We start from the raw sequence: 24878 nt of genomic DNA, 5'->3' as shown, positions 1-24878 counted from the left end.
TTCTAGATGGGGGCAGAGCTGACCTTGTGGATTATGGCTTTCCAGGCACAAAAACAGGGATGCCTCAGCTGGCCCTGTGGGGCTGGTACTGAAATGTTCTCCAATGCAGCATTTCCAGGGCTGAAATAAGAGGCCATGAGTAGAAGTGGGGCAGAGAAAGAAGAAGGGGACGGGCATTGAGTCTGTTGCTGGAAGTCTCTATCATCACTCCCCCATCAGGTCACTGATCTTTTCAGTTGAATCTCAGCATCAGGGTTGAATGTTTACATCTGACTGTGTAATTGAACTCTTCGCAGGGTATAATCTACTTCAGGACTGGTCCTGCTGTAAGGCATTAAGACCCACCATCCACATGACTTCACTTAAGCACTACATTCCACAAGGCTTTAGCCTGTGGCCTGCTGAGAAAGAGTGGCAAAACTATCACCACTCTGTGGTCTAGGCTTTGGGCCCCTTGATTTCCTCTTCACTCCCTGGAAGCACATGTACCTGTGCATTAAGTGTGTGTGTATGCTTAGTGGTGAATGCACAGGACAAAAGGGAAGCTGTGTTCCCCAGCCACTCCAGACCTGAATAAATGGAGTTTTGCAGTAATTGAGTGATTTGAGGGAAAGTGAACATACAAACCCAAACAATCAAAGGAAAGATTATCTTACTTAATACCAGGGATAGAGGTTTTTCTTTCTGCCTCTCAAGTCCAAAGAGGAAAATCAGGACAAGTGGCTTAGGTTGTAAACTTTAAGGTCAAGGACCCTTTCTGTTGAGCTTGGCTCTCAAGTTCTCTGAGTAGTCAACTGCGGGTGAAACATAATGAATGGCATGATAAATATCAGTTGTGAAAGATCTGATTGAAAGTCAGAGGCCACTTCCATGGGCACCCTACAAAAAGCCTACCACAAACAAGGCTTAATCAACATTAGCAGGGCTATTAAACAGTATCACCTATTAAAAGCGAGCTCTTCCTAGCGCCTCTTTTTGGAGTTTCTCTGTGTGGGTGTGTTCGTAAGAGACTGGGTGAGCAAGAGTGTACTGGGTACAATTTGTGTGTTTACAAGAGAAAACAGAAGCTCTCAATGAGGAAGAACATATGTTTCTGGGACGGCATCTGCGCAAAAAGTACATAGCCCCTGAAGTTGTACTAAGAAAAAAAACTAGTTAAAAAAAGTCTTTTATTTCACACACGTCATCTTCTTGGCACATTTCCCTCCTACTGCCCTTTCTGCCCGACCTTTCTTACCCTCAGGTCCAGGAAAACCACGAAATGTTGAACAGTCTGACAGAGCCTGCCTAACCAGATATGCTACTCACTCGGGATCCCAGAGGCAAATCTCAAGCCAGGATCAGAAATGACTCTCCAGGGCGCACCTGCCTGGAGGGCGGCCACTCTGCAATTAGGCGGAAATCACATCCCTTGCCAGGGCTGCGCGGACGCCGAGCACTGCAACCTGAGCACAGCGCGGCCCCTGCAGGCGGTATCGGAGGTGACTCGGAGGGTTTACGCGACCCCGGGCAGACCGCGCCCCTCTCCCACCTCCCCGCGGGCGCGTCCGACTAGCCAAGGGTCGGCGCGCGCGATCGGCCCCGCCCCCGCCCCCGCTCCCGGGCCGAGTGCGCGTGCCTGGCCGGAGCGGCGCCCCCTGCCCGAGGAGAAGCTGGACCTCAGATCCCGAGGCCGCACTCCCCCTTGCTCGGGCCTCGCTTCAGGCGTGGGGGGCGGGGCTGGAGGCGGGGCCGGGGCGGGGCTCGAGCCAGTGCCCGGGGCTCTGCTGCAGCGTCTTCCGCAGGTCTCGCGGCAGGCTAGCGGCTCCGTCGCCCCTCCGGCCCCATGGCAGCCCCCGGCTCCCCGGCAGAGTGCGGCTACATCCGGACAGTCCTGGGCCAGCAGATCCTGGGGCAGCTGGACAGCTCCAGCCTGGCTCTGCCCTCCGAGGCCAAGCTGAAGCTGGCGGGGAGCAGCAGCCGCAGCAGCCAGGCGGCCAAGAGCCTGCGGATCCAGGAGCAGGTGCAGCAGACCCTGGCCCGGAAGGGCCGCAGCTTGGTGGGCAACGGTGAGTGGAGCCCCGCTGTCCCCCGCACCGCGCGGATCCCTCCCCTTGACCCTTTCCCTACCCAACCCTCATTCTCAGCGCCCTGTTGCTTCGATTCGTTGCTTCCTGGGGATGCGGGACCTGGTGTTCTGCCCACCTGTTGCTCGCCGTCCCTTTGTATGACCCGCCGCTCCTCCAGACTCTGACTTACTTGGGGAAAGCATTCTAAAAGCTTATTCAGCTTCGTCTTTTATGTATTTACATATATTAGATGCACGTGTATATCTACGTGAAAGAATTCAGTACTAGATTTTCACCCCTTCCTTAACACCCTCCCCTCTTCACCCCCCACCCCCACCCCAATACCGTGGACTTAATCTGGAGGCTGCGGGAGTCTATAAGCATTTTGAGATTCTGTGCAGAAATTTGTATCATTTTTTTTTTCTGGGAGAAAATGCTTCTAGCTTTTATTAGATTTTTTTAAAAGAGTATGACCCCTCCATATATACATATATATATATATATATTTTTTTTTTTTGAAAAAACCTGAAAGTACTGGCCCTCCCTCTTACAACCTGTAAATTGGGATTGTAGTGCCTCGCCCAGGTACTTTAGGGCTCTCCACCTTTATGCGGAGCGAGTGGTTGATCTAGGAAGTGAAAAAATTGAGTAGGAGGCTTTGGGCGAGGGAAAAGCCACACCACCTGCGGAGGAGGAGGTGGAAGGGGACTTTGGCCCAGGCGGCGGAAGCCTTGTCTGCCTCGTTGCACCGTGCAGAAGTCCTCGTGTGTACAGCCCTGGTCTCTCCAAAAATTTAAAACGTGGAAGTAAAAGCGGTTTAAAAAAACACAACAGCACTATATTAGTAATTAATTGATAGGGGAGGTGGAAGGGAACACGGCAAACCGGTTGTTAAAATTAGAGAACGTGATATATCATTTTCTCCCCTGCTAAAAGTCAGATGATCAGATCCGCAGAGTAACTCTTATTGTTTAATTTACTTTATTATAAAAGCAGTAAAGGGGCACCTGTGTGGCTTAGTCGGTTGAGCATCCGGCTTCAGCTCAGGTCATGATCTCACAGTTTGTGGGTTTGGGCCCCGCATGGGGCTCTGCTGACAGCTTAGAGCCTGGAGCCTGCTTATGATTCTGTGTCTCCCTCTCTCTCTGCTCCTCCCCCGCTCATGCCCTGTCTCTCTCTCCCTTTCAAAAATAAATAAAAACATTAAAAAAATTTTTTAATTAAAAAAAGCAGTATAGGCTTATTGCAGAAAAAAAGAAGAAAGAAATTGAACAGACATCAACTATTCAATAAATGGGGGAAATTAACAGAAGAAGAGGGAACATTGTTGAGCATCTGTTTGCCTAACCCTGTTCTAAAATCTTCCTCTGTTCGCATTTCATTAAATCCTGAAAACAATTGCATAGGATAGATATGAAGCTCCATTTCACGTGTGAAGAATGCATCAGTCTCTGAATATTGGATGCTTGACTCCAAACCCACATGTGAACTGTCTTCCCTACAACGTGGTGATTCAGGTTGCTTGGTGAATTCAAGAACTGCTGAATGAGTCTATACTTCATGCAGGGCATTGTGCAGGTGCTGAATTACCCATAAGACTCCCCTTGCTTTTGGGCAAGAAGTTTAAAGTCTAAAGAAGGAAACCTCCCTTAAAAAAATATGTTCTCAAATAGGAAATAGTGAGGAACCCAAAATAAGGAGAGCTAACATATTATGGAGTTTAGAAGTATGAGTTAGACTACTAGTTGAAGGAAATTTTGAAAAGCTTCTGAAAGAAATTGAGATTTTAGAACTCAAAAATTCAGTAGGACTGGATATGGGACAGACATTGGAGCATTCCAGGAGAGAGCAACAGGAATATTTAATGGTTCACAGAATTGATATGGTAGAACAAATCATGTCATGGTGTTTCTGCTCTAATGCTTAGGGCAACTCCTTGAATGGCCCTGCCTTATACTAAGGAACAAAGTGTTTGAAATATTTTGATTACAACAGGAGCTTCCCTGCAAACTGAAATGCACTCAGCAGCCTACACAGAAGTACAAGTCAGGCAGAGAGATAAGGCAGCTAACAACACCTACTTACTCTAAAGCCTCAGCTTTCTGAGACTTAAAAAGGAAATCAGCTTCAAAGGAATTTAACATGTCATGCCAAGGAACAATTACCAGGGATGGTTCATGTATGTTAATTAAAGTTCTTTGAAAAGGCCTGGGGGGCTTGTGATGGTTGTGAGTATTGTTTTTAGTATTTCCGTATTACTGTCATGTCTCTAAAGTTGAAACAGACAAGCAATTGTTGAAATAGTACTGGCCTGGAAAGAATCCTGTATCAACACAAGAAAGTCTGGGAAGAAATGACCCTGGTGTTAACTGCTGTTAGTTCCAGAGCCCTGGAGAATTCTGAATTGTTGACATACCTGCAAGATTGAGGCAGTAGATAATCTGTTGAAAACAGAGATGCGATAAATGAGGCTGATCTGTTGATAAATACCCCGCAAGGGTCTTGAATGCCTCAGTATATAGGTGGGTGGTTTTCATTGTAAATCACTCTAACTGCTGAACATTGTAAAGTTGCCTGTAACTCTTGGGAGGTGGATTGGGGGAGGGACGGGAAGCTGTGAAAGGGAGGTTAGAGGGACGGGGGGGGGGGGGGGGGGGGGGGGGGGATCAGAGGTGTGTAGTAGCATTGTGAAATGAATGTATTGTGGGGAATTTAAAAAATCATTTTATAAACATCAAAGAGAAGATATTTAAGAATTGCAAGTATTAGCAAATGAAAAAAATTTCAGTGTCCAAATCCTATTTATTACACTTATTTTGAAAGTACTATTATACTTACTACACAGTTCCCCAGGGTGCTTGAATAGGAAGAAAATCATGTTTTAAACTGTTGTATGTAATACTCATAAAACACAGTGAACAATATCCCAATAAAATTTTCACCTCCTTTGGAAATCCACCATAAAAACTTGAGGCATGTCATTTACTTAGTTTCTCTGGCCAAAAAGTTTTGAATACCTGTGATCAGAAGAAATTCTGGAGAAAGGACTGAAAATTGGCTTAGGAAGCAAAAAAGGCAGTAGGCATTATTGAGGAGAGTGGGGTTGGAGTGGGGGTGATTGTTCAAATCCTGTATGGATTATTTGTTTGCCAAAAATAAATTCCAGGAATGAAGCAATTCTGGGAGCCAGGTGCCTAGTCATTCAGAAAGTGGGAGGGATGGCGGGGGGGGGGGGGGGAGTCATATGAAGGGGGGGGGGTGGCAGAGATATGCCCAAGCTGCTCTGAATGTAGTACATCAGTAGTCCCACCTGATTGAAAGTACCTCTGTGTCTGCCTGAAAAGCCCATGGGCCACTTTTTGTTTAGTGTCTAGCAGATCGATTGCTGTGAGTACAGAAAAGGGGGGGGGGGGGGAGGAAGAGGTTGTTGTATTTGTTTATTTGTTTAGAAATTCTTCTGATTATAGTTTCTCAAAGGAAATAGAACACTAGCAAAAAACGGTTACAAAAAAAATATATTCCACACCCTTAGAAAAAGTGAGAACACATCATTTATGGATAAAGTTTTGAGTAAGAGGGATCTTAGGGATCTTTCAGAATCAGTGGAGGTCTAACAGTGTTTGATTTTGATTATAAAAATTCATTGCTCTGTGTGTCACAGATAAAATGCAGGACATTTCCTTTGAGAGAAGACTGTCATTTAGGCTTTTAAAAAGGCTCCTTTAATGTTATCTATGCCCTGTCCTGGTGGTTCCACTCTTGGGAACAGAGAGGAGTTCACTTGACTTAGATATTTTAGGTATTTGTTGTTCACATTGGCTCATTCTTCTGAAGTGCTGTCTTGGTTATCAACTTTAAAACTTTTTCCTCATGTGTTCAAATAAGGATATACGTATTTGCCTTATTTTATCTTCAGATATAGTTATCATTGATTTTACACTAAAACTGAATTTCTGGTCTGATCAATAAAAGCTTTTTTTTTTTTTTTTGCTAAGAGAGTAACCATATTATTGGCAACCTATCTCTGATAGGTTGAAATATAATATGTTGCTAGAACCTCTGGAATTTATAAACCAGAGTTGATAAGTCCCATAAAAGATCACTTGGTTCCATCTCACGATAGTCAAGAATTTAAAATTACACAATTCTGAGATAAAAATGTTGGACTCCAGCTATTTTGTGCATGTACATAAATGTGTGAATACACAAACACCATACTCCTGGAAAAGTAAACAGTAAAAAGCAGTGTTGCAAGTGGGAGTAGAAAAATGGGAAAACTTCATCTTTGTATTAGAGTGAGCCTGTTCACTTGCCTAACTTCTTATGATAAGAGTAACAGAATTTCAGGGGTGCCGGGCTGGCTCCGTCAGATATGTGTCCAAGTCTAGATTTCCACTCAGGGCTTGATCTTGCAGTTTGTGATTTCGAGCCCTGTGTCCGGCTCTGCACTAACAGTATGGAGCCTGCTTGGGATTCTCTCTGTCTAGCCACCCCCCCCCCCACCCCCACCTTCTCTGCTCTCACTCTCTCTCTCAAAATAAATAATCTTAAAAACTTTTTCAAAAAGAATAACAACTTCAGATCCTCTTATAATAGAAATATTTAAAAATTGATTTTATATCTTGTGTAATGCTATTAGTGGCAATTGGATATTGGACATAAAAACAGTTGTTATATTCTCTCAAGTTCTTGAAATGAGGTAGGGAACCCAATATGTAGACTTAGATTAAAATGCATATTTAGAAAAAAAGAACCTTGAGCACTTGAAAATGCAATTCTCCATTACCATTAAAAGAATCCATATATTTGTATCCTTGGAATAATCAGATTTCAACTTAACAATGTTGATGGGTAAGGCATCATGATCAAAGCAATCCCTTAATTTCCAGAAGAAATCATCGCTCATTAGAAGCTTAATAAATTATTTCCACTAAACCTTAAATCTCACCAACACATCCATACAATGAGAGTAAGGGGGGTCCCATGAGAATTATTGTATTGGATTACCTTTTCTCTTTGAAGGAGGAAAACAAATGGGGACTTTTCTTGATAGCTGTTAGGAACTTATTATAGACCACCAAAATATTACAGAAAAATACTCAAGCCATACAAGAGAATGACAATAAATATTTAGCATCCAGATGTAGACGCAACCTCGCCAAAAAGAACATAGCTTTTCTACTCAGAAAGAAAGATTCTGCTTACGTTAGGGGGAAAGAATTTTTTCCTCCTCTTTCTATTCCCAGAATGACAGAGAAACAGAAAATATTTGAGCACCTTCCGTCCACTCCAAGGCAAGAGCACACATGTGACTACCATCTTCATATTTTGGCCCCACTATGGCTATCCACGGGATAGACGTCAGCCTGAAGCATCAAGTGCAAACTCAATTTATAGAACTGGGATATTTTGAATGTATAAGGAAATATGACTAACAATTAACTCCTCAAGTGCTGATGCAAGACTGTACTAGAAGCAGTAGTAAAAGATGCTATTCTTTATGTCAGGATGTGAAAATTTACCTAGAAAAGATAAACTCTTCCTGCTTTAATCTGGCCTCCAACCCATTCTCCACCTCACCCCTGGAGTAAACTCTCTAAAGTCTCAATGCATCGTTTCTTGATTTAAATTCCTTCAGTTCCTTGCTGTTTTCTACATAGCCATTCTATGAGTAAAATCGTCATTCAGCATGGCATTCCAAGTTCTTCAGGGTCTGATGCCTGCAACTTCTCAAACTTCATCTTATCACCACCACTCCCACTCCCCCACCAAACAAACACGTGTGACTTATCTTCCTTTGTGTTCCTATTCCTGTGGCCCTCATTCCTCCCTTCTCTTGGCCTGGTTAACTCTTACCTGCCCCTCAAAACTCAGTTCAGTTGTGCCCTTGGATAGACACTATCTCAGAGGGTAGAGAGAGATCTTGAATGCAAGTTAAAAGTTTGATATTTGCGAGTCACAGAAGATGTTTAGCAAGGGAGAAACCTGAAAAATGCAGGGGATTTCTGACAGTACATTTGGAAGATTTGGTGAGAGGAGGATTTTAAAGGAGAAGGGACAGCAGCTCTGAATGAGTCGGGAGGGAAGAGACTAGCTGTGGTAAGTGACAGGCAATATAATGATTGAGACTTGTTACGAAAACCTGTAGTGAGTTTTTAAAAGAAAATAATTAACTTTGTGAGTTCTGTAAATTCATCATTTTGACACTGTGAGTATGATGTCATATTTGTCATTGCAGTTCTGAAGTTATCATTAGGGATATCTCAGCAAATGAATTGGCAGAAATGCCACAGTAAGGAGACACATCACAGGAATTAATAGATTTAGAAACTTCCAGGATGTATCAGCTTAGTTCTTCACCGGTGTGCTTATATTATAATCACACATTCTGCTTATCCGGCTGCTCAAGCAAAATGCATGATACAGACACCTGAAGTACATAAGGGCTTTTGTAATAGGTATTTTTGTAGTCATCCAGAGCAGTAATTTGAGGATTGTCCCCCAAATGCCATAAATGGATCTATCAGAGGAAAATCTCAAACTGGTTAGGGGCCTCTTAAAAAATAAAAACTTCTGGTGACTGGTTGATATATTGTGTGAGGGTTAATAGTCATTGACTAGATCCATCATGGCACATGGAGCATGTGGCCTGTTCTGTGAGGAGAGCTGGTCTGTTTGTGGCACATTCACATTCATTGGAAGGCAGCCGTGCTATACTCGCCACTGTATCACCAATGCTGACTGCTGGAGTATCAACTTTGTAAGAAGTCGTAGCTATCCAACCATATACCCAATATACCAGTTGTTTCTTGTATTTGATTATGGAAGTTGTGTTAACTGGTCACAATAAGCACTGTGCACTTTTTGTTCATTTTTCAATAATGCAGAACATTAATAGATTTTGACCTACTTTGAAATAATTCTTTGCCATAGTTTTTAAACCAACAAATTCTGTTCATTTTCCAGCCTGAGCAAGAACTCACCTGAGTTGTATGCATGTTTAGAATTGTGGTTTCCATAAATATCTGTTCATTGTTCTTAGTAAGAACAGAAGATAAATATATGTGTGTGTGTGTGTATACACGTATATAAATAAATTGTGTGTGTGTGTATGTATACACATATATAAATAAATTTTAATGTAAGTCCAGGAAAGTGAATCCTGGGTCATATGCCCACACAGGCAAAAGAAAAATCCATCACCAGTTCCAGAGTCCTGATGGTCCTAGATTCTGGACCTGATGGTCCAGAGTTCTTGATAGGTCCTAATGAATTTCATGTTGTTTTTTTGTTTTTTTTTTTTTTAATTTTAACATTTATTTATTTCTGAGGGACAGAGAGAGACAGAGCATGAGCAGGGGAGGGGGATACAGAGAGAGACACAGAATCCAAAACAAGCTCCAGGTTCTGAGCTGTTTGTTAGCACAGAACCCAACACAGGGCTTGAACTCACGAACTGTGAGACCGTGACCTGAGCTGAGGTGGGAAGCTCAACCGACTGAGCCACCCAGGCACCCCATGAATTTCATGTTTTAAGCTCCTACTTTGGTTGGTAAATGACTTTTAGGAGCCATTTAAATATGAATTTCTCTATACAAATTCATTCTCATCAGCTTCAAGATGCCGGCTCACCTATAATGACATGCCCCCAATTTTACTCTTAGTGAAGAAGTTAAATTTCTTTTTAATTATTTTGAGAGAGAGAGAGAACAAGGGAGGGGAAGAGAGAAAGAGAATTCCTAGCAGACTCTGCATTGTCAGCACAGAGCCTAGCATGGGGCTTGAACTCATAAACCATGAGATAGAGGAAAAACATGACCTAGAGGAAATCAAAAGTTGGATGCTTAACTGACTGAGCCACACAAATGACCAGAAGTTAAAGCTTTTTAAGGTGTGTGAAGAGAACTGTTACCTAGAGGTTGCTGGTGAAAGGCCAAATACAAGCTTTTAGACCTCCAGGCTCTCTGTCCACCATAAGACCAGTGTCAGCCCACACTATGAAGGCAACGTCTTGTGAGCGTCAGCACAGTTAAGTGGAGCATTTAAATCAACACTAGAAGTAAACACCTGCTGATTTCTATGTGTACATTTAGTCATACCTGTTTTCACGGGAATTTCTTCTATCTCGAGCTCTACAAGTACTCTTCTTATAGTCAAATCAGGTTTTTAACCATGCTGGTGAAGAGTCATAGAAGAGAGTACAAGAAGTGAGTACTAGAAATTTGAAAGAAAAGATGCTTTTCTGAATGCAAATACTACTCTAACAAAGGTTTTGTTTGTCTATTTAGCTCTTCTCAATTGTCTATTTACCATGAGGGAAGCTCGAGTTGATTTTTTAAATGTGCTCAGATACAGGTAATAAAGTCACAGTAGAAGCTTCTCAATTTGATTTTGTAAGTGTATTTAACCAGTTCGGTAATAAAGCCACTCACAAAACCCACAAACAGAAAACTGATTATGGAAGTTAGTTTATTTTTAACCCTGACAACAATCCATTATTTTGGACAGTACTGGCATACATAACCAGAAACCAAGATATTTTCTCCCAACAGCTGCTTAAGGAATCATATCATTCAGATTAACGTTCAGACCAGGAAAGAGAGAAAATTACATCATCACGTGAGGTGAACACCTGTGCAGTCTTCCAGGCAGTTTGGCATCCTTCCACCATCAAAACCCAGTCCCATCACCACCCCTACCCCTACCATTGCTTTGAGCTGAACTGCTTGTTATTTGTGGAGGTGGGGTTTCAAGTTGTTCCGTAACTACCTCATTCATTTCCCTTAAAGTGGGTTCCATAAAGTGTCAATGGTGTTCTTAGAAGAGGTATGGATAATGTTGCCCAAGTAGTATTAATTTAAAATAGTTCCTATAAATATTGCCTTCTTTAGGAAACTCTAGAACACATTACACACTGTACAAATGAAATGAATGGCTGGAAAAACCACAATATCATTGTGATCGTCAGTGGCTGGGTCCATCACAAATAACCAGAAAAAGTTAAATTCAGTGTCACTGGTAAATCTACCAGAATAAAAACTCTGAGATACAACACAGTGTAAATTGAAGCATGCACACTAGTTTATCCCTCATTCTAGAACAGATTAATTCATGCAAAAGTGTAAAAAATTTTTGTAACCCAAATTCTGTTTTATTTTTTTAATTTTTTTTTAAGTTTATTATTTTAGAGAGACAGAGACGTTGCAAGCGGGGAAGGGGCAGAGAGAAAGAGGGAGACAGAGAATCCCAAGCAGGCTCCATGCTGGCAGCGCAGAGCGTGACATGGGGCTCGAACTCACGAAGCCATGACATCATGACCTGAGCCAAAACCAAGATTCGGATGCTCAACTGAGCCACCTAGGCGCCCCTCAAATTCTATTTTAAAAACTATATCTCATTTTTGCACGTTTCTTTACAATTTTAAAAGCATTTATATATATGCTTTCTCAAGTAAACCTCTGTCTCAGCAACTCTGTTAGTAACCGGAATTAAGGGAAACTGAGGCATCTGAGTGATTTGTCTAGGCACACAGGAAGGGGTGGAGCGGAGGCTCCAGGCCAAGTCCACAGATTTCTTCCATTTAGGGAAGATACCCGCGTCATTTTGTGAAGTAAACAAATTCTTTGAAATATAAGGATACCCTAATATTCCATGTTAGAAGACCTGAATTTTCATATTGCATTTATTGAATCAGGGTGTGCCTGTAAATATGCTGTTTTTGTTTGCTTTGTTGTTTCTGGGTTGGAGAAGGGCATGGCTGAGTTTTTATATGTGTTCAGTAGTCATCATTACATATTTTATCTTTCAAACAGAAAATGGCTTGTTTATTTTTTTTTTTAATTTTTTTTTCAACATTTATTTATTTTTGGGACAGAGAGAGACAGAGCATGAATGGGGGAGGGGCAGAGAGAGAGGGAGACACAGAATCGGAAACAGGCTCCAGGCTCCGAGCCATCAGCCCAGAGCCCGACGCGGGGCTCGAACCCACGGACCGTGAGATCGTGACCTGGCTGAAGTCGGACGCTTAACCGACTGTGCCACCCAGGTGCCCCGAAAATGGCTTTAGTTTAAAGAGATTAGTTTCCATCCTGATTAATACGTATCCTTTTTTTTTTTAATCTCACCCAGTTCAAAATTTCTTTAAAATCTTAGCATATAGCTGCTAATTCACCTTTAATCCACTATACTGATCTCAAACCCATGACTGCCTAGTCAAATCAATCTGCATTATTTGTTGTTTGAGATTGTCCCTTTAACCAGAGAAACCTGCAAGCAGAGTATCAGAGTCACAAGCTTTCTAGCACAGGAAGAGAGTCTGTGGCTTAAAGATCCAAGCTTATTTTATTCCTTGTTCCCAACTGTGTTACAGTTATTTTGGGAACCAGTAAACCGGTCTCAGTTCATAGATCCGAAAACCGAAGGAGAGGCTTCCTTATAAGGACTTATGTTGGGAAATAAAGATTTAATAGTTAGAGAGTATTTGGAGTTACCCAGATAAAGGTTTTCAAGGAAACAGAATGATTGCTTTTGGTCTTGACATCCAAACCTATGATGATAATCCCACCAGAGCTTTGGCAAATGGCAATTTCACAAAGACCACAGTGCAGTCAAATAGCAGAGACCAGTAGAAATAAGACCCAGAATTCAAACGTGATACAAAACCGCTTTGCAATTTGAAGCAAGTAACTTAGGGACGCCTGGGTGGCTCAGTCAGTTAAGCATCTGAGTTTGACTCGGGTCATGACCTCAGAAGCTCCTGCGTTCAAGCTCCACTGTCAGCACAGAGCCCACTTCGGATCCTCTGTCTCCCTCTCTCCCTTCCCTTCCCTGCGTTTTTCTCTCTCTCTCTCTTTCAAAAATAAATAAGTATTAAAAAAAATAATAAACCAAGTCACTTAAGTTTCCCTGTTTATAAAAGGAGGTGATAGTAGCTAACTGCATCACAGGCATATTGAAAAGAAACATATAAAAATAATTTGAGCTCTTTTCAAAAGCAAGTAATATTGAGCTATAAGGAGTTCATGTAAGTTCCTTTAAAAAGCCTTATAGCCCCCAGCAACACTGTGAGTTAAACATCTTAAGTAGGCCTGATGATAAAACTCACTGATTACCTACCTGTTCTGGTAGGATACATTGTTTCACTGGATCTTTTCCAAAGATTCTTAACACATTTCAAATATCCTTGCAGGAATCTCAGCTTGAAAACGGAAGTAGCCCCCCATTAACTGTTTTCTAGAATGTCTACCTGTTCCTGGAAGTAGGGCAAGGGTAATACTTAATACTGCAGGTGATCATGGGCTGGAGGGGGCCCTGGAAGAAATTTCCATGTTTGTTTGTTTTTTTTTTTTTAATGGCACCTTTACATCTTACACCATGTCACTGGAATTCATTGTTCTAGCTACCATCCACATATGTCATTAATATTTTCCCAGTCTAGATTGTCCCTGACTCATATATTCAGTTTTCATATAATCTAAAATTTTGAAACTACTTTTTTGAAAGACAATAAATTTGATTTCTTATATATCAGGTAACCAATAATTTTCTACTTGGCCGTAACGTCTGTAAAAAAGACTTCTCTTTTATTGGAGTCGGGCACAGTCTGAGCATGCTCCTGCCTCTCCCCCAGCCTCTCCTGCCTTTCTACATCCCTAGTGCTGAGGGCACCCTGGTCCCAGACCCTTCAAGATTAGAGCCAGGATGTTCCCTGGACCTGCCAGCCAGCCTCCTTTTCCACACCAGCAGGACCCTTGCTGCCTTGCTTTTCTGATAGCCTGGGGTGGAGAGCAGGGGTGACAGAGTTGTGGGGCCTAAGACAGCCTCTGCAAACCAGCCTGGAGCCTCAGGCAGGTTTTGAGAATTGAGCCCTTAAGGCCTCAGAGCCTTTGCTCTAGGGTTGTAGAGAATTCCTTTCCCTCATTCAGTGCCCAGGTTCCAGACATTCTCTGTCATTGAGGTTAAAAATAAGGGGCTATCTGGCCGTTTGCCTGCCCTTATGGAGAAACCAGGCTCTAGAAACAGCAGATGCCTGGCTTACCTCACCTTCCATGGTCTATAGAAAGGTGACACTTATAAGCCTGTAGCTGTCCCCCCTAACCCCTCAGGACCCTTTGAGGCCTGAAACTGTTTACCGGCTAGGTTTGTTGGCTCCAGGAAATAAGACACATGTATAAACATAATTTGGAATGGATTCATACTTTTTAGTTCTCTGACAACAACAATCTCAATCCCCCCACCCCCTCAAAATATGTGATTCTATTTTTAAAAAATGTGAATCTATTGTTAGCCTTTGAAATTTTGACTTTATAATAATCTTGTTGGGAAAGTATGTTGGTATGTTCCAATGGTGTTGGAAAGATACTGCCTGTGTTTTATTCTCCACATCCTTTATGAGTCTGAAACCTGAGAGAGTTCATTGAGTATTTTTTCCTCTGATTTTTAAAAGAAAAGGAAATTTTGGTTAAAATCAGGGAACCAGAAATTTCCTAAGTTTTACGGATCTGTGATTTTTTTTAATTTTAATGCTTACTTATTTTTGAGAGAGAGAGAGGAAGATACAGAATCAAAATCCAAAGGAGGCTCCAGACAATGAGCCACCAGCACAGAGTCCGACGTGGGGCCCGAACTCACGAACCGTGAGATCATGACCTGAGCCAAAGTTGGACACCCAGCTGACTGAGCCACCTAGGCGCCCCAGATCTGTGATTATTTGGATTATCATCATCATCATTATTATTTTTAAGGCAGTGGGAGATTATAAAAGAAGAACAAATACAAAGCTGAGAGAAGGGGCCGCCTGGGTGACTCAGTCAGTTAAGCATCCGACTCTTGGTTTTGGCTCAGGTGGTGATTTCACCATTCTGTGGATTTGAGCCCCTCATTGGGCTCTGCGCTGACAGCGCAGAGCCTGCTTGGGATTCTCTCTCTTCGTCTCTCTCTACCCCTCCCCTGCTCGCTTGCTCTCTCTCTCAAAATAAATAAACATTAAAAAAAAAAAAGCTGAGAAAAAGATAAAGGAGGTAGAAGAGGGTCACAACACTGCCCTCTACCACCCCCTCCTCAAAGAGAAGTATTTTAAGAGATCTGCATCCATTGAGAAGGCCCTACAGCCCCACAGAGTGAGCAGGGAGGGCTGCCTCCTACTGTGTTTGTAGAGGAGTGGGCTGAATTAGACCACCAAACTAAGAGAGAATCTTGTAAGTACACAAAAGCACTCATCTATAGTTCTGAGGTTGATTTTCGTCTCCTGCCTAACTCATGTTGCCAAATACCTCAACCCCAGGCTTGGCCCTTTTTAAGCTGATCTATGTTTTCTTTGACCACAGTGACCCACCTTATTGTTTTTACAAGCTGTCTTATCTAGTAGTGTTGAGTCACTGTTATATTTGTCACCATTATATTTATTGCCTACACCTACATCCTTCTCAGGAAGCTTCTGAATTCCTGCCCTGGGAATAAAGTTCTCCTCCTCTGACTTAAGAAATGGAAAATTTATGGGATGGACCACCTAAGCCAATAAGTGATTCCCCAATTCCTCAGTATTATAACAAACATTTTTGGATCTTTGTGAAAATCTTCTCTCCCCTTTGTTCCATTTTCTTACCAAAAAAAAAAAAAAAAAAGTAATAACTAATTTTTAAAAATATTTATTTTTCAACTTTCATTTTGAAAAGCTCATAAAGAATGTTGTGAAACCTTTCTTCACTTCCCACATCTAAGGGTGATGTTAAACCAACACTTAAAAACACTAATACTTGGTATTGGTCTTAATTACTTAAATTTAAAGTACACTATTATTATATAATCCTTAACTACCAGTTGGCCTCCTTAATATTTTACTATATGCTTGATTGCAGGAAATCTTCACCGAACCAGCAGTGTTCCTGAGTATGTCTATAACCTGCACTTGGTTGAAAATGATTTTGCCAGTGGGCGTTCTCCTGGTACTAAAACCTATGATATGCTAAAGGTAGGATACCAAAGAATAACCTACTTATCAGATTACCATGAAAACATTTTTAAGCTTCCATAGATATTTTTTTGTAGATCTTTATTTTTTTTATTTTTATTTTTTTAAGTAAGCTCTGTGCCCAACGTGGGGTTTGAACTCATGACCCCGAGATCAAGAGTCACATGCTCTACCAACTGAACCAGCCAGGCACCCCTTCCATTGATTATTTTTTAATATTTATCTTTCCCAAATATTGCCATTTCCTAGATGAATTATATGAAGATTGCTTTTGTGTGGACACCATGGAAAACCGGGGACTTTAAATAGTGTCACATCTGGGGCACCTGGGTGGCTCAGTCAGTTAAGCATCTTGATTTTAGTTCAGGTCATAATCTCGTGGTTCGTGAGTTCAAGCCCCACGTCGGGCTCTCTGCTCTCACAGTGCAGAGTCTGTTTTGGATCCTGTGTCTCCCTCTCTCTACCCCTCCCCTTCTTGCTCTCTCTCTGTCTCTCTCAAAAATAAATAAACATTAAAAAATTTTTTTTGCAATAAAATAGTATCAAATCTTAGTACAAAAAACTTAGTGCAAAACTTAGTACAAATAACGAAGTCTCTTTTTTAGAAAAGGGGCCAACCTCTTCATGTGATTCAGAGACACAGATATCTTATTTAATAGTCATGGAGTAGTTGGTCTTCAACAGAGATGAAAACTGATTTATGCCTCGTTTAAACTTGATTTCTCTGCAGCCAGGCACCACTGCCACTTATGAAAATCGCTGGGGGAGAGGAACCGCACAGTACAGTTCACAGAAGTCAATGGAAGAACGATCCTTGAGGCAGCCTCTGAGGAGACTTGAAATTTCTCCAGACAGCAGCCCTGAGAGGATTCATTACTCACACGGCGATTACCAGTACAGCCACAGAAGCCAGACCGGGCACACTTTGCGGCACCAAGACAGCAGGAGATCCACCCTCCTTCTGCCACCTAGATATGCTCGCTCCGAGATTGTTGGTTTCAGTCACTCTGCAGCCATGAGCAAACATCGCCACTATGACACCTACCACAGACAGTACCAGTACGGCTCTGTTAACGACGCCGTTTTTGACCCCGTTCCCGTCAACCCGGTGGTGCTCACGTACCCCAGGCCCGGGACCAGTCACAGCATGGGCAACCTTTTGGAGAAAGAGAACTATCTGACTTCAGGGCCTGCCGCTGGGCAGGTCAGGCCACTGGTGCCCCTGCAGCCTGTCACTCAGAACAGGGCTTCTCGGTCCTCCTGGCATCAGAGCTCCTTCCACAGCACTCACATGGTGAGGGAAGCCGGGCCCAGTGTCACTGTGGATTCAGGCGGGAGGAGGACACACATGACTGTTGGCCAAGTGGCAGCAGGTGGAGGAAGTGGGAACATGCTCACGGAGAGAAGCGCTTTCACCGACTCCCAGCTCGGGTGAGTCCCCTTGTCAATCTGTGGGACAGTCAGTGCCAGCACATTCTGTTCCCACAGGCCTTAGGGTGTGAGCTGGCACTTCTGGGGCCGCAGAGAAAGGCTTCCAGAGATAAGTGATTAAAATAATGACTTTTCAGGCAGCTGCCTAATTGACAGATTAGCCTATTTACCTCAGGGACAGGGGCCAAGCTACCTGTTCCTATGGCAGCCTTGTGGGGAAATGTGACATTTCGTCCATCTGTTCCAAATTAGATGCCGGCTGAAGGGCTGGCCACCCCTTGGCTGTGTGTAAAGCTGCTCTGAATGGGAGCTAACTCCAGAGTAGACCAAGAAATGGGTAATTGCATGCATTTGCTCAATCATTCCTTGAAATGAAGGAAAGAAGGAAAAAATGCTTACTGCCCGTGCTAAGAGTGAACTTCATATGCTATTTTGACGACTACTGTCCTAAAAAGATGGAGAGTTAAGTAAGTAAAGCAGCTAATTTCTAGGTGCTGATACCGATGCTTTTACTTTTTGATTCTAGCAGCAGTGATTTGGAGGGTATTTTTTTGGCAATACTGAATAATTCATCAAATTTTCTAAGTCATTCTTTTGCCTCTCATATTGACTTTATGGCTCATCTAATCTAACCTTTGGAACTTAACTCATTCAGGTTTAATGATGGAGTACAAATTTCATGAACTGAGGAAGTTACTAAGAGAAAAAGGTTGAGACATTATTTGATTATTAAATCAGTAACTCCCAAAATAATGATGTAGTATTATTATAGTAAAACATTAAATATGTGGTTGTTTTAATTTCTAAAATTGCTTAGTGGAAGTTGTCATCTCTCATGATCCCTGTAAGAGAAATTGACTTAATACTCATTGACTGGGCAGGCCCTGGTGATAAAAGATACTAGGATTCATCTAATCTTGAAGCAGGAAATATGTTTTATAAAGCAAAACTGAGCATGAGACTTCTAGCATTTCTTTTTTTTTTTTCTTAAGTTTATTTATTTTGAGGGAGAGCCAGCACAAGTGGGGGTGGGACTGAAAGTTGGAGGCGGGTGGAGAGAATCCCAAGCGGGCTTCTTACTCTCAGCATGGAGCCCAGTGTGGGACGTGAACTCAACAAACTGTGAGATCATGACCTGAGCCAAGATTGAGAGTCAGACGCTTAACTGATTGAGCCACCCAGGTGCCCCGAGACTTCTAAGATTTCTTATTGAAAGCTGATCTTTATCAATATGAACATACTTAGAAGAAAATGCATGAGGTCATTATTTGTGGAGGAAAAAGCTGATCAAGGCTTTTAAATGGACAATTTAAAATTTATTAAATGCCTACTATATCCTAAGATTTGTGCTTGGCACAGTTTTCACACAGTGATTTTAGCAATAACAGAACTCTCATGCCACATCCTCTGACAATTAGCCTTCTTCTCTTCCTCCATCTGTGTGTCCCCATGCTTCTTGAGCCACCCTGTCACTTCTCAGTCTCCTCACTCTGCTGCATTTGGCTTCAGTCCCCACCATTTCACTGGAACATTGTCCTCACCAATGGCTGCCTTTTTGCTACATCCAAAGTAGACACATATTTAGCCCTTATAATACTCAGCCTTTGGGCAACATTTGACAGCAGGGTCTCTGAAGTTCTCTCTCCCATTGGTTTTCAGGGCATCAGCCTCTCCTGGTTTTCCACTCGCCTCTCAAGCCACATCTTCATATTCTCTGAGTGCTCCTTTTCTGCATGCCCGGGGAGGTCATCTTTAGTAACCTTCCTCTTCCTGGTCTGGGTGCTCTTCCAGAGAGGCCCGTGTACCATGAATCCTCATGATTCCCAAAGTTTTATCTTCAGAACCATCCTCTATCCTGAATTCTATCTAGATCTGCATGCATTTCCAGCAACCTCCTGGACATCCTACACTCAGCATATGAAAAACTAGATTTATTAGCTCCTCCTTACTATCTACTCCTAACCATCTCCTTATACTGAAGTCATGCCATTTACAAACCTAGAAGTCATGCTTATCTTCACCCCTCCCCAGTCACATCACCGTATTTTAACCTCCTTAATGGGCCTTAAATTTTTACCCTTCTGTCCGTCTTTATTGCGCATATGTCTCTTCCTCTGGTCTTACTCACTGAGAACTGTTCTCTGGCCATTAGAATGATCTTCACAAATCTAATTGTTTCTCTGCCCAGATTATAACCTTTCCATAATTCCACCAAGTTTCCATTCTACGCAGCATGGCGCACATGGACCAGCCCGTGTTTTCACCTCTGCTTATCACTCCAGTCCCATCTCTTCCTACTCTCCTTCACCCTTTCTCACTGCCATCCGCACACACTCCCCCCACTACCAACCACTTGAAACTTCTTCACTTTCTTCTTCCTTACTGCCTTCCTTTTTTTCCATCTAGCCATCTGTCTCTCTCTGTCTCTGTCTCTTTGCCCCCAGTAGCTCTGGTTTTGCCTGGCTACTCATGATACTGGATGTGGCTCAGATACTGCCTATTTCCTGATGATGCCCCTCACAATCTAGATGCCCCAGATAGGTGCACTGTGTGGGTGTCTCTACCAAAATAATACATTGTGGTTATTCATTTCTTACCTGCTTTCCCTCTAGACTTTGAACTTCCTGTGAGTGTCTTATCATCTTCATATTCCCAGTACCCTAAAACAGAGGCAGGCCCAGTATAGGCACTATATAAACATATGGCAAGAGAACACAAGAATTAAGGAAGGAGGAAATGAAATAGAAACTCTTTACTTTTTGCAATCTAAGTTCTTTTTGTTGCTCAGATTCTAGAAGTATTAACTATGCTATTTGGGGTTATTGTTGTAATGGACAGGGCAGGTTTCATTAGAATAATCCTATCTAAAAGAATAGAAGGAACACTTGGGAGTCAAGAAATTTAGAATAAAGGGTAAGACTTATATATTTTTTTTCAATATATGAAATTTATTGTCAAATTGGTTTCCATACAACACCCAGTGCTCATCCCAAAAGGTGCCCTCCTCAATACCCATCACCCCCCCTCCCCTCCCTCCCACCCCCCATCAACCCTCAGTTTGTTCTCAGTTTTTTTTTTTATTTAAAAAAAATTTTTTTTTTCAACGTTTATTTATTTTTGGGACAGAGAGAGACAGAGCATGAACGGAGGAGGGGCAGAGAGAGAGGGAGACACAGAATCGGAAACAGGTTCCAGGCTCTGAGCCATCAGCCCAGAGCCCAACGCGGGGCTCGAACTCACAGACCGCGAGATCGTGACCTGGCTGAAGTCGGACGCTTAACCGACTGCGCCACCCAGGCGCCCCTGTTCTCAGTTTTTAAGAGTCTATTATGCTTTGGCTCTCTTCCACTCTAACCTCTTTTTTTTTTTTTCCTTCCCCTCCCCCATGGGTTCCTGTTAAGTTTCTCAGGATCCATTTAAGAGTGAAACCATATGGTATCTGTCTTTCTCTGTATGGCTTATTTCACTTAGCATCACACTCTCCAGTTCCATCCACGTTGCTACAAAGGGCCGTATTTCGTTCTTTCTCATTGCCATGTAGTACTCCATTGTGTATATAAACCACAATTTCTTTAAGGACTTATATTCTTGACAGTTCCTAAGTTGCCATTCTAGAGAAATCATAAAAACGAACTCTTCTTGAAATTTTTGTTCTCGTCATAAAACAAGAAGGGGTCAGAGGTATTTCCTATAACGAGGAGAATAGGTGATCAAGGTGACATCCATGCCTAATGCCTAGATTTATGGTGTCTATGTCTCCCTTTCTTTAGTGTGCCCGTGGCATTTCAGCTCTCCAGGCTGCTTCCTGAGAGCCCTGGCTCTGGGACCACACCCTGTGTTCTCCTTTGCCCTGCATTCTGGCCCCTGTTTTTGGAATCTATATTTTTCTTTCTTTCTTTCTTTCTTTCTTTCTTTCTTTCTTTCTTTCTTTTTTTTTTTTTTTTTTTTTTTTGTCTAGTGGAAGCCCCACATGTAAAGAAGAGGTCTTTCATGTATGTGGAACATTCCTACAGAGTAGCTAGATAGAATTATAAACCTACATAATAACATAAGATATCAAACAATGGATCTTTCTTTCCAAAAGAAGAATGGCTGGCCAGTTACTAAGGTAGCTGAAAACCAAGACATTGGAGTAAAAGACAGTCAGTATCTGTTTAAATCAGACTGCTGAGAAAGGTTTAAGAAATCACCAAATAAAACATTCCAGGTCTGTTTTTCTGAAAATATGATTTTCGTACCTGTGGGGAACTAGTGGTTCAACAAATGAATATTAGGCTCCTCCTGTGTACCCAGCACTGCAAGAGGTAGAAACGGCATGGAGAGGATCAGTGAAAAAGAAAATGAGACACATCATCAAGTGCTAGGTTATGGAAATTCAGAGAACAAAAGAGCGTTGTGCTCTGAGATTAGTAGATGGAGCCTCTGGAGAGAGATTGAATCTCTAGTAGGATTACCAGTGAAGTTTGTGACAGCAGCACGGAACAGAAAAATTCTTCCACATCCTGTTAATTACCAACCTCTTCAGTTCTTTGATTCGAGTCTCTTTCAGCTATATCTTTCTTTCCATTTCCATTTTTAATGGCCCAGTTCAAGGCTTTATTGCCTCAGCTAAGACTCTTACAGTTCCCTCAAAACGGCCTCTAGAAGTATGTATCTCCACCAGAGGCATATTCCCAAAGCAGTGCTTTCATCACACTTCAATCTTCACGGAGTGGAGCAATTGCATTTCCTGAGCATCTGACCACACGCAGGAGCTCTCCATTCATCGTCTTATGTTTGTTTGGCCCTCTGAGGTGTAGCCCCATTAATACATAGAATATCTGGGGACCTGCCTCAGGTGGGGATGTGTTGTTAGCTGGCAGGAACACTGGTTGCTGAAGGATTGCACACATGAAAAAGTACCATTTTAATTTTTTCCTACATCTCATATTCTGACCAATGATACCATACATGCTTCCTCTTGCATTTTTCATATACATTGACATCATTTTAACATTCTCTGAAGTTGTTAAAAAAAGACTTCTGGAGGGCGCCTGGGTGGCGCAGTCGGTTAAGCGTCCGACTTCAGCCAGGTCACGATCCCGTGGTCCGTGAGTTCGAGCCCCGCGTCAAGCTCTGGGCGGATGGCTCGGAGCCTGGAGCCTGTTTCCGATTCTGTGTCTCCCTCTCTCTCTGCCCCTCCCCCGTTCATGCTCTGTCTCTCTCTGTCCCAAAAATAAATAAATGTTGAAGAAAAAAAAAAAGACTTCTGGAGAATATGTTCAGGTGAAAATGGGGCCCGGGTGCAACTACTCTTCCTGATTCTCCTCCCTGCCCCTCCTCCCCCCAACCCCCAGCCCCATCTCCCAAGCACATTTCTGTAGGCTTCAGGAAGTGCTTTGTAATTGGGTGGGAAGGAAAGAAGGAAGGAAGAAGAGAGAGAGGAAGGAGGAAGAGAGAGGGAAGGGGTGGGGAGGAATGCTGTGAGAGAATAGAGGAAATTTGGAATAGGTCTAGCTGGGGATAGGGACACGCAAAGATTTCACTGGACTGCACAGACGGTAACAAAACAGAAAATCCACACCCTGACCACTGTTGCAAACCTTCTTAAAGAGGAAGTGCTCCTTCAGTTTGGGATTTTTTTTTTTTAATGTTCATTTTTATTTTTGAGAGAACACGAAGCGGGGAGGGGCAGAGAGTGAGGGGGACAGAGGATCTGAAGCAGGCTCTGCACTGACAGCAGCACCCAATACGGGCTCAAACTAGCTTGGGAATTGTTTTCAATGATAATATGAAGTAGCACTGGATTGATTAGCAGTGGATAGCTAGCTTCTTTATGAATCATGTTCAGGAAAATAAAGGAGTAATGGAATTATTTGTGGGTGTTAAGAGTGTTGGGAAATTCAAACTTTCCTGCGTCGTGTATGACTTATGAAATGGATTAAAGGCTTAGTCTTAAAAAAAAAACTGCATCGAACAGAAGGCTATTCTTATGTTATAAATAATCTTCCATCAGTTAAAGCACCTGTAGTGATGGATGGTAAAGATTTAAAATTGCCACTGAGATTGAGACTGTTAGGTTTTTTTTTGTTGTTTTTTTTTTTAATTTTTTTTCAACGTTTTTTTTTTTTTTTTATTTATTTTTGGGACAGAGAGAGAGCATGAATGGGGGAGGGACAGAGAGAGAGGGAGACACAGAATCGGAAACAGGCTCCAGGTTCCGAGCCATCAGCCCAGAGCCTGACGCAGGGCTCGAACTCACGGACCGCGAGATCGTGACCTGGCTGAAGTCGGACGCTTAACCGACTGCGCCACCCAGGCGCCCCAGAGACTGTTACAGTTTTAATTTCTCTGTAAAGGTATTGGAGTCCATGCATGTAAAATATTTCCATCTCTTTTAAATGATATATTTCTACTAAATAAATGTGACTCAAATTCTGGATTTAATGATAATAGCCTAAATTTTTACCCATTAAATTGACTCCTGAGGCACAACATTTTAAAATATGAGATCATTATATAATTCTCAGTACAGATGCCAAAACTGTTCTGCTTCATTCTTAATACCCTTGTACTCATGACATAACACTTGTATGTTTGAACATGTGTATCAGAAACACTGGGTATTGGTTTTTAGTCATGAGTCCCATTACTCTTATCTCCACACCTGTGTTATACCCACTCACACACACATTCACAGTACTATACACGCTCACATGTGCACACGTGCATACATTAGTGGGTTGGCCTGATATAAGAGAGAATTTACAGGCATACCTCAGAGGTATGGTGGGTTAGGTTCCAGACCACTACAATAAAGTGAATATTTTGTTTTCCCAGTGCATACAAAAGTTATGTATACACTATAATCTATGAAATGTGCAATAGCATTCTGTCTAAAAAAACAGTGTACATACCTTAATTAAAAAATACTTTCTTGCTGGGATGCCTCAGTGGCTCAGTTAAGCGTCCGACTTCAGCTCAGGTCATGATCTCACAGTTTGTGGGTTCAAGCCCCACGTCGGGCTCTCTGCTGACAGCCTGGAGCCTGCAGCCTGCTTCAGATTCTGTGTCTCCCTCTCTCTGCCCCTCCCCCACTTGTAGTCTGCCTGTCTCTTTCTCTCTCAAAAATAAACATTAAAAAATTTTTAAAAAATACTTTCTTGCTAAAAAAATGCTAACCATCATCTGAGCATTCAGAGAGTTGTAATCTTTTTCCTGGTGGAGGGTCTTGCCTCGAAGTTGATGGCAGCTGACTGGTCACAGGGGTGCTTGCTGAAGGTTGGGGTGGCTGTATTGTGTGGCAGTTTCTTAAGATCAGACAATGAGGTATGCTCCATCGATGGACTCTTCCTTTCATGAGTGATTTCTCTGCAGCATGTGATGCTGTTCAATAGCGTTTTACCCACAGTAGAAACGTCTTTCAAGATTGGAATCAATCCTCTCAAACC

At 42.4% G+C, this 24878-nt stretch overlaps 1 protein-coding gene across 1 annotated transcript in view; it reads left to right on the top strand.

Annotated features, from left to right (window-relative positions):
- The first annotated feature begins 1766 nt into the window (after window positions 1-1766).
- Window positions 1767-24878, top strand: part of PKP2 (plakophilin 2) — a 95438-nt gene continuing 72326 nt past the window's right edge. The window contains exons 1-3 of the mRNA XM_043563130.1: window positions 1767-2048; window positions 15905-16017; window positions 16748-17448. Coding sequence (XP_043419065.1) covers window positions 1826-2048; window positions 15905-16017; window positions 16748-17448 — 1037 coding nt within the window. The 5' untranslated portion in view covers window positions 1767-1825. The remainder of the gene's footprint in view (window positions 2049-15904; window positions 16018-16747; window positions 17449-24878) is intronic.

This window comes from Prionailurus bengalensis, chromosome B4 (genome assembly GCF_016509475.1).
Source record: "Prionailurus bengalensis isolate Pbe53 chromosome B4, Fcat_Pben_1.1_paternal_pri, whole genome shotgun sequence".
NCBI lineage: Eukaryota > Metazoa > Chordata > Mammalia > Carnivora > Felidae > Prionailurus > Prionailurus bengalensis.
This window is presented reverse-complemented; position numbering and strand designations above follow the sequence as displayed.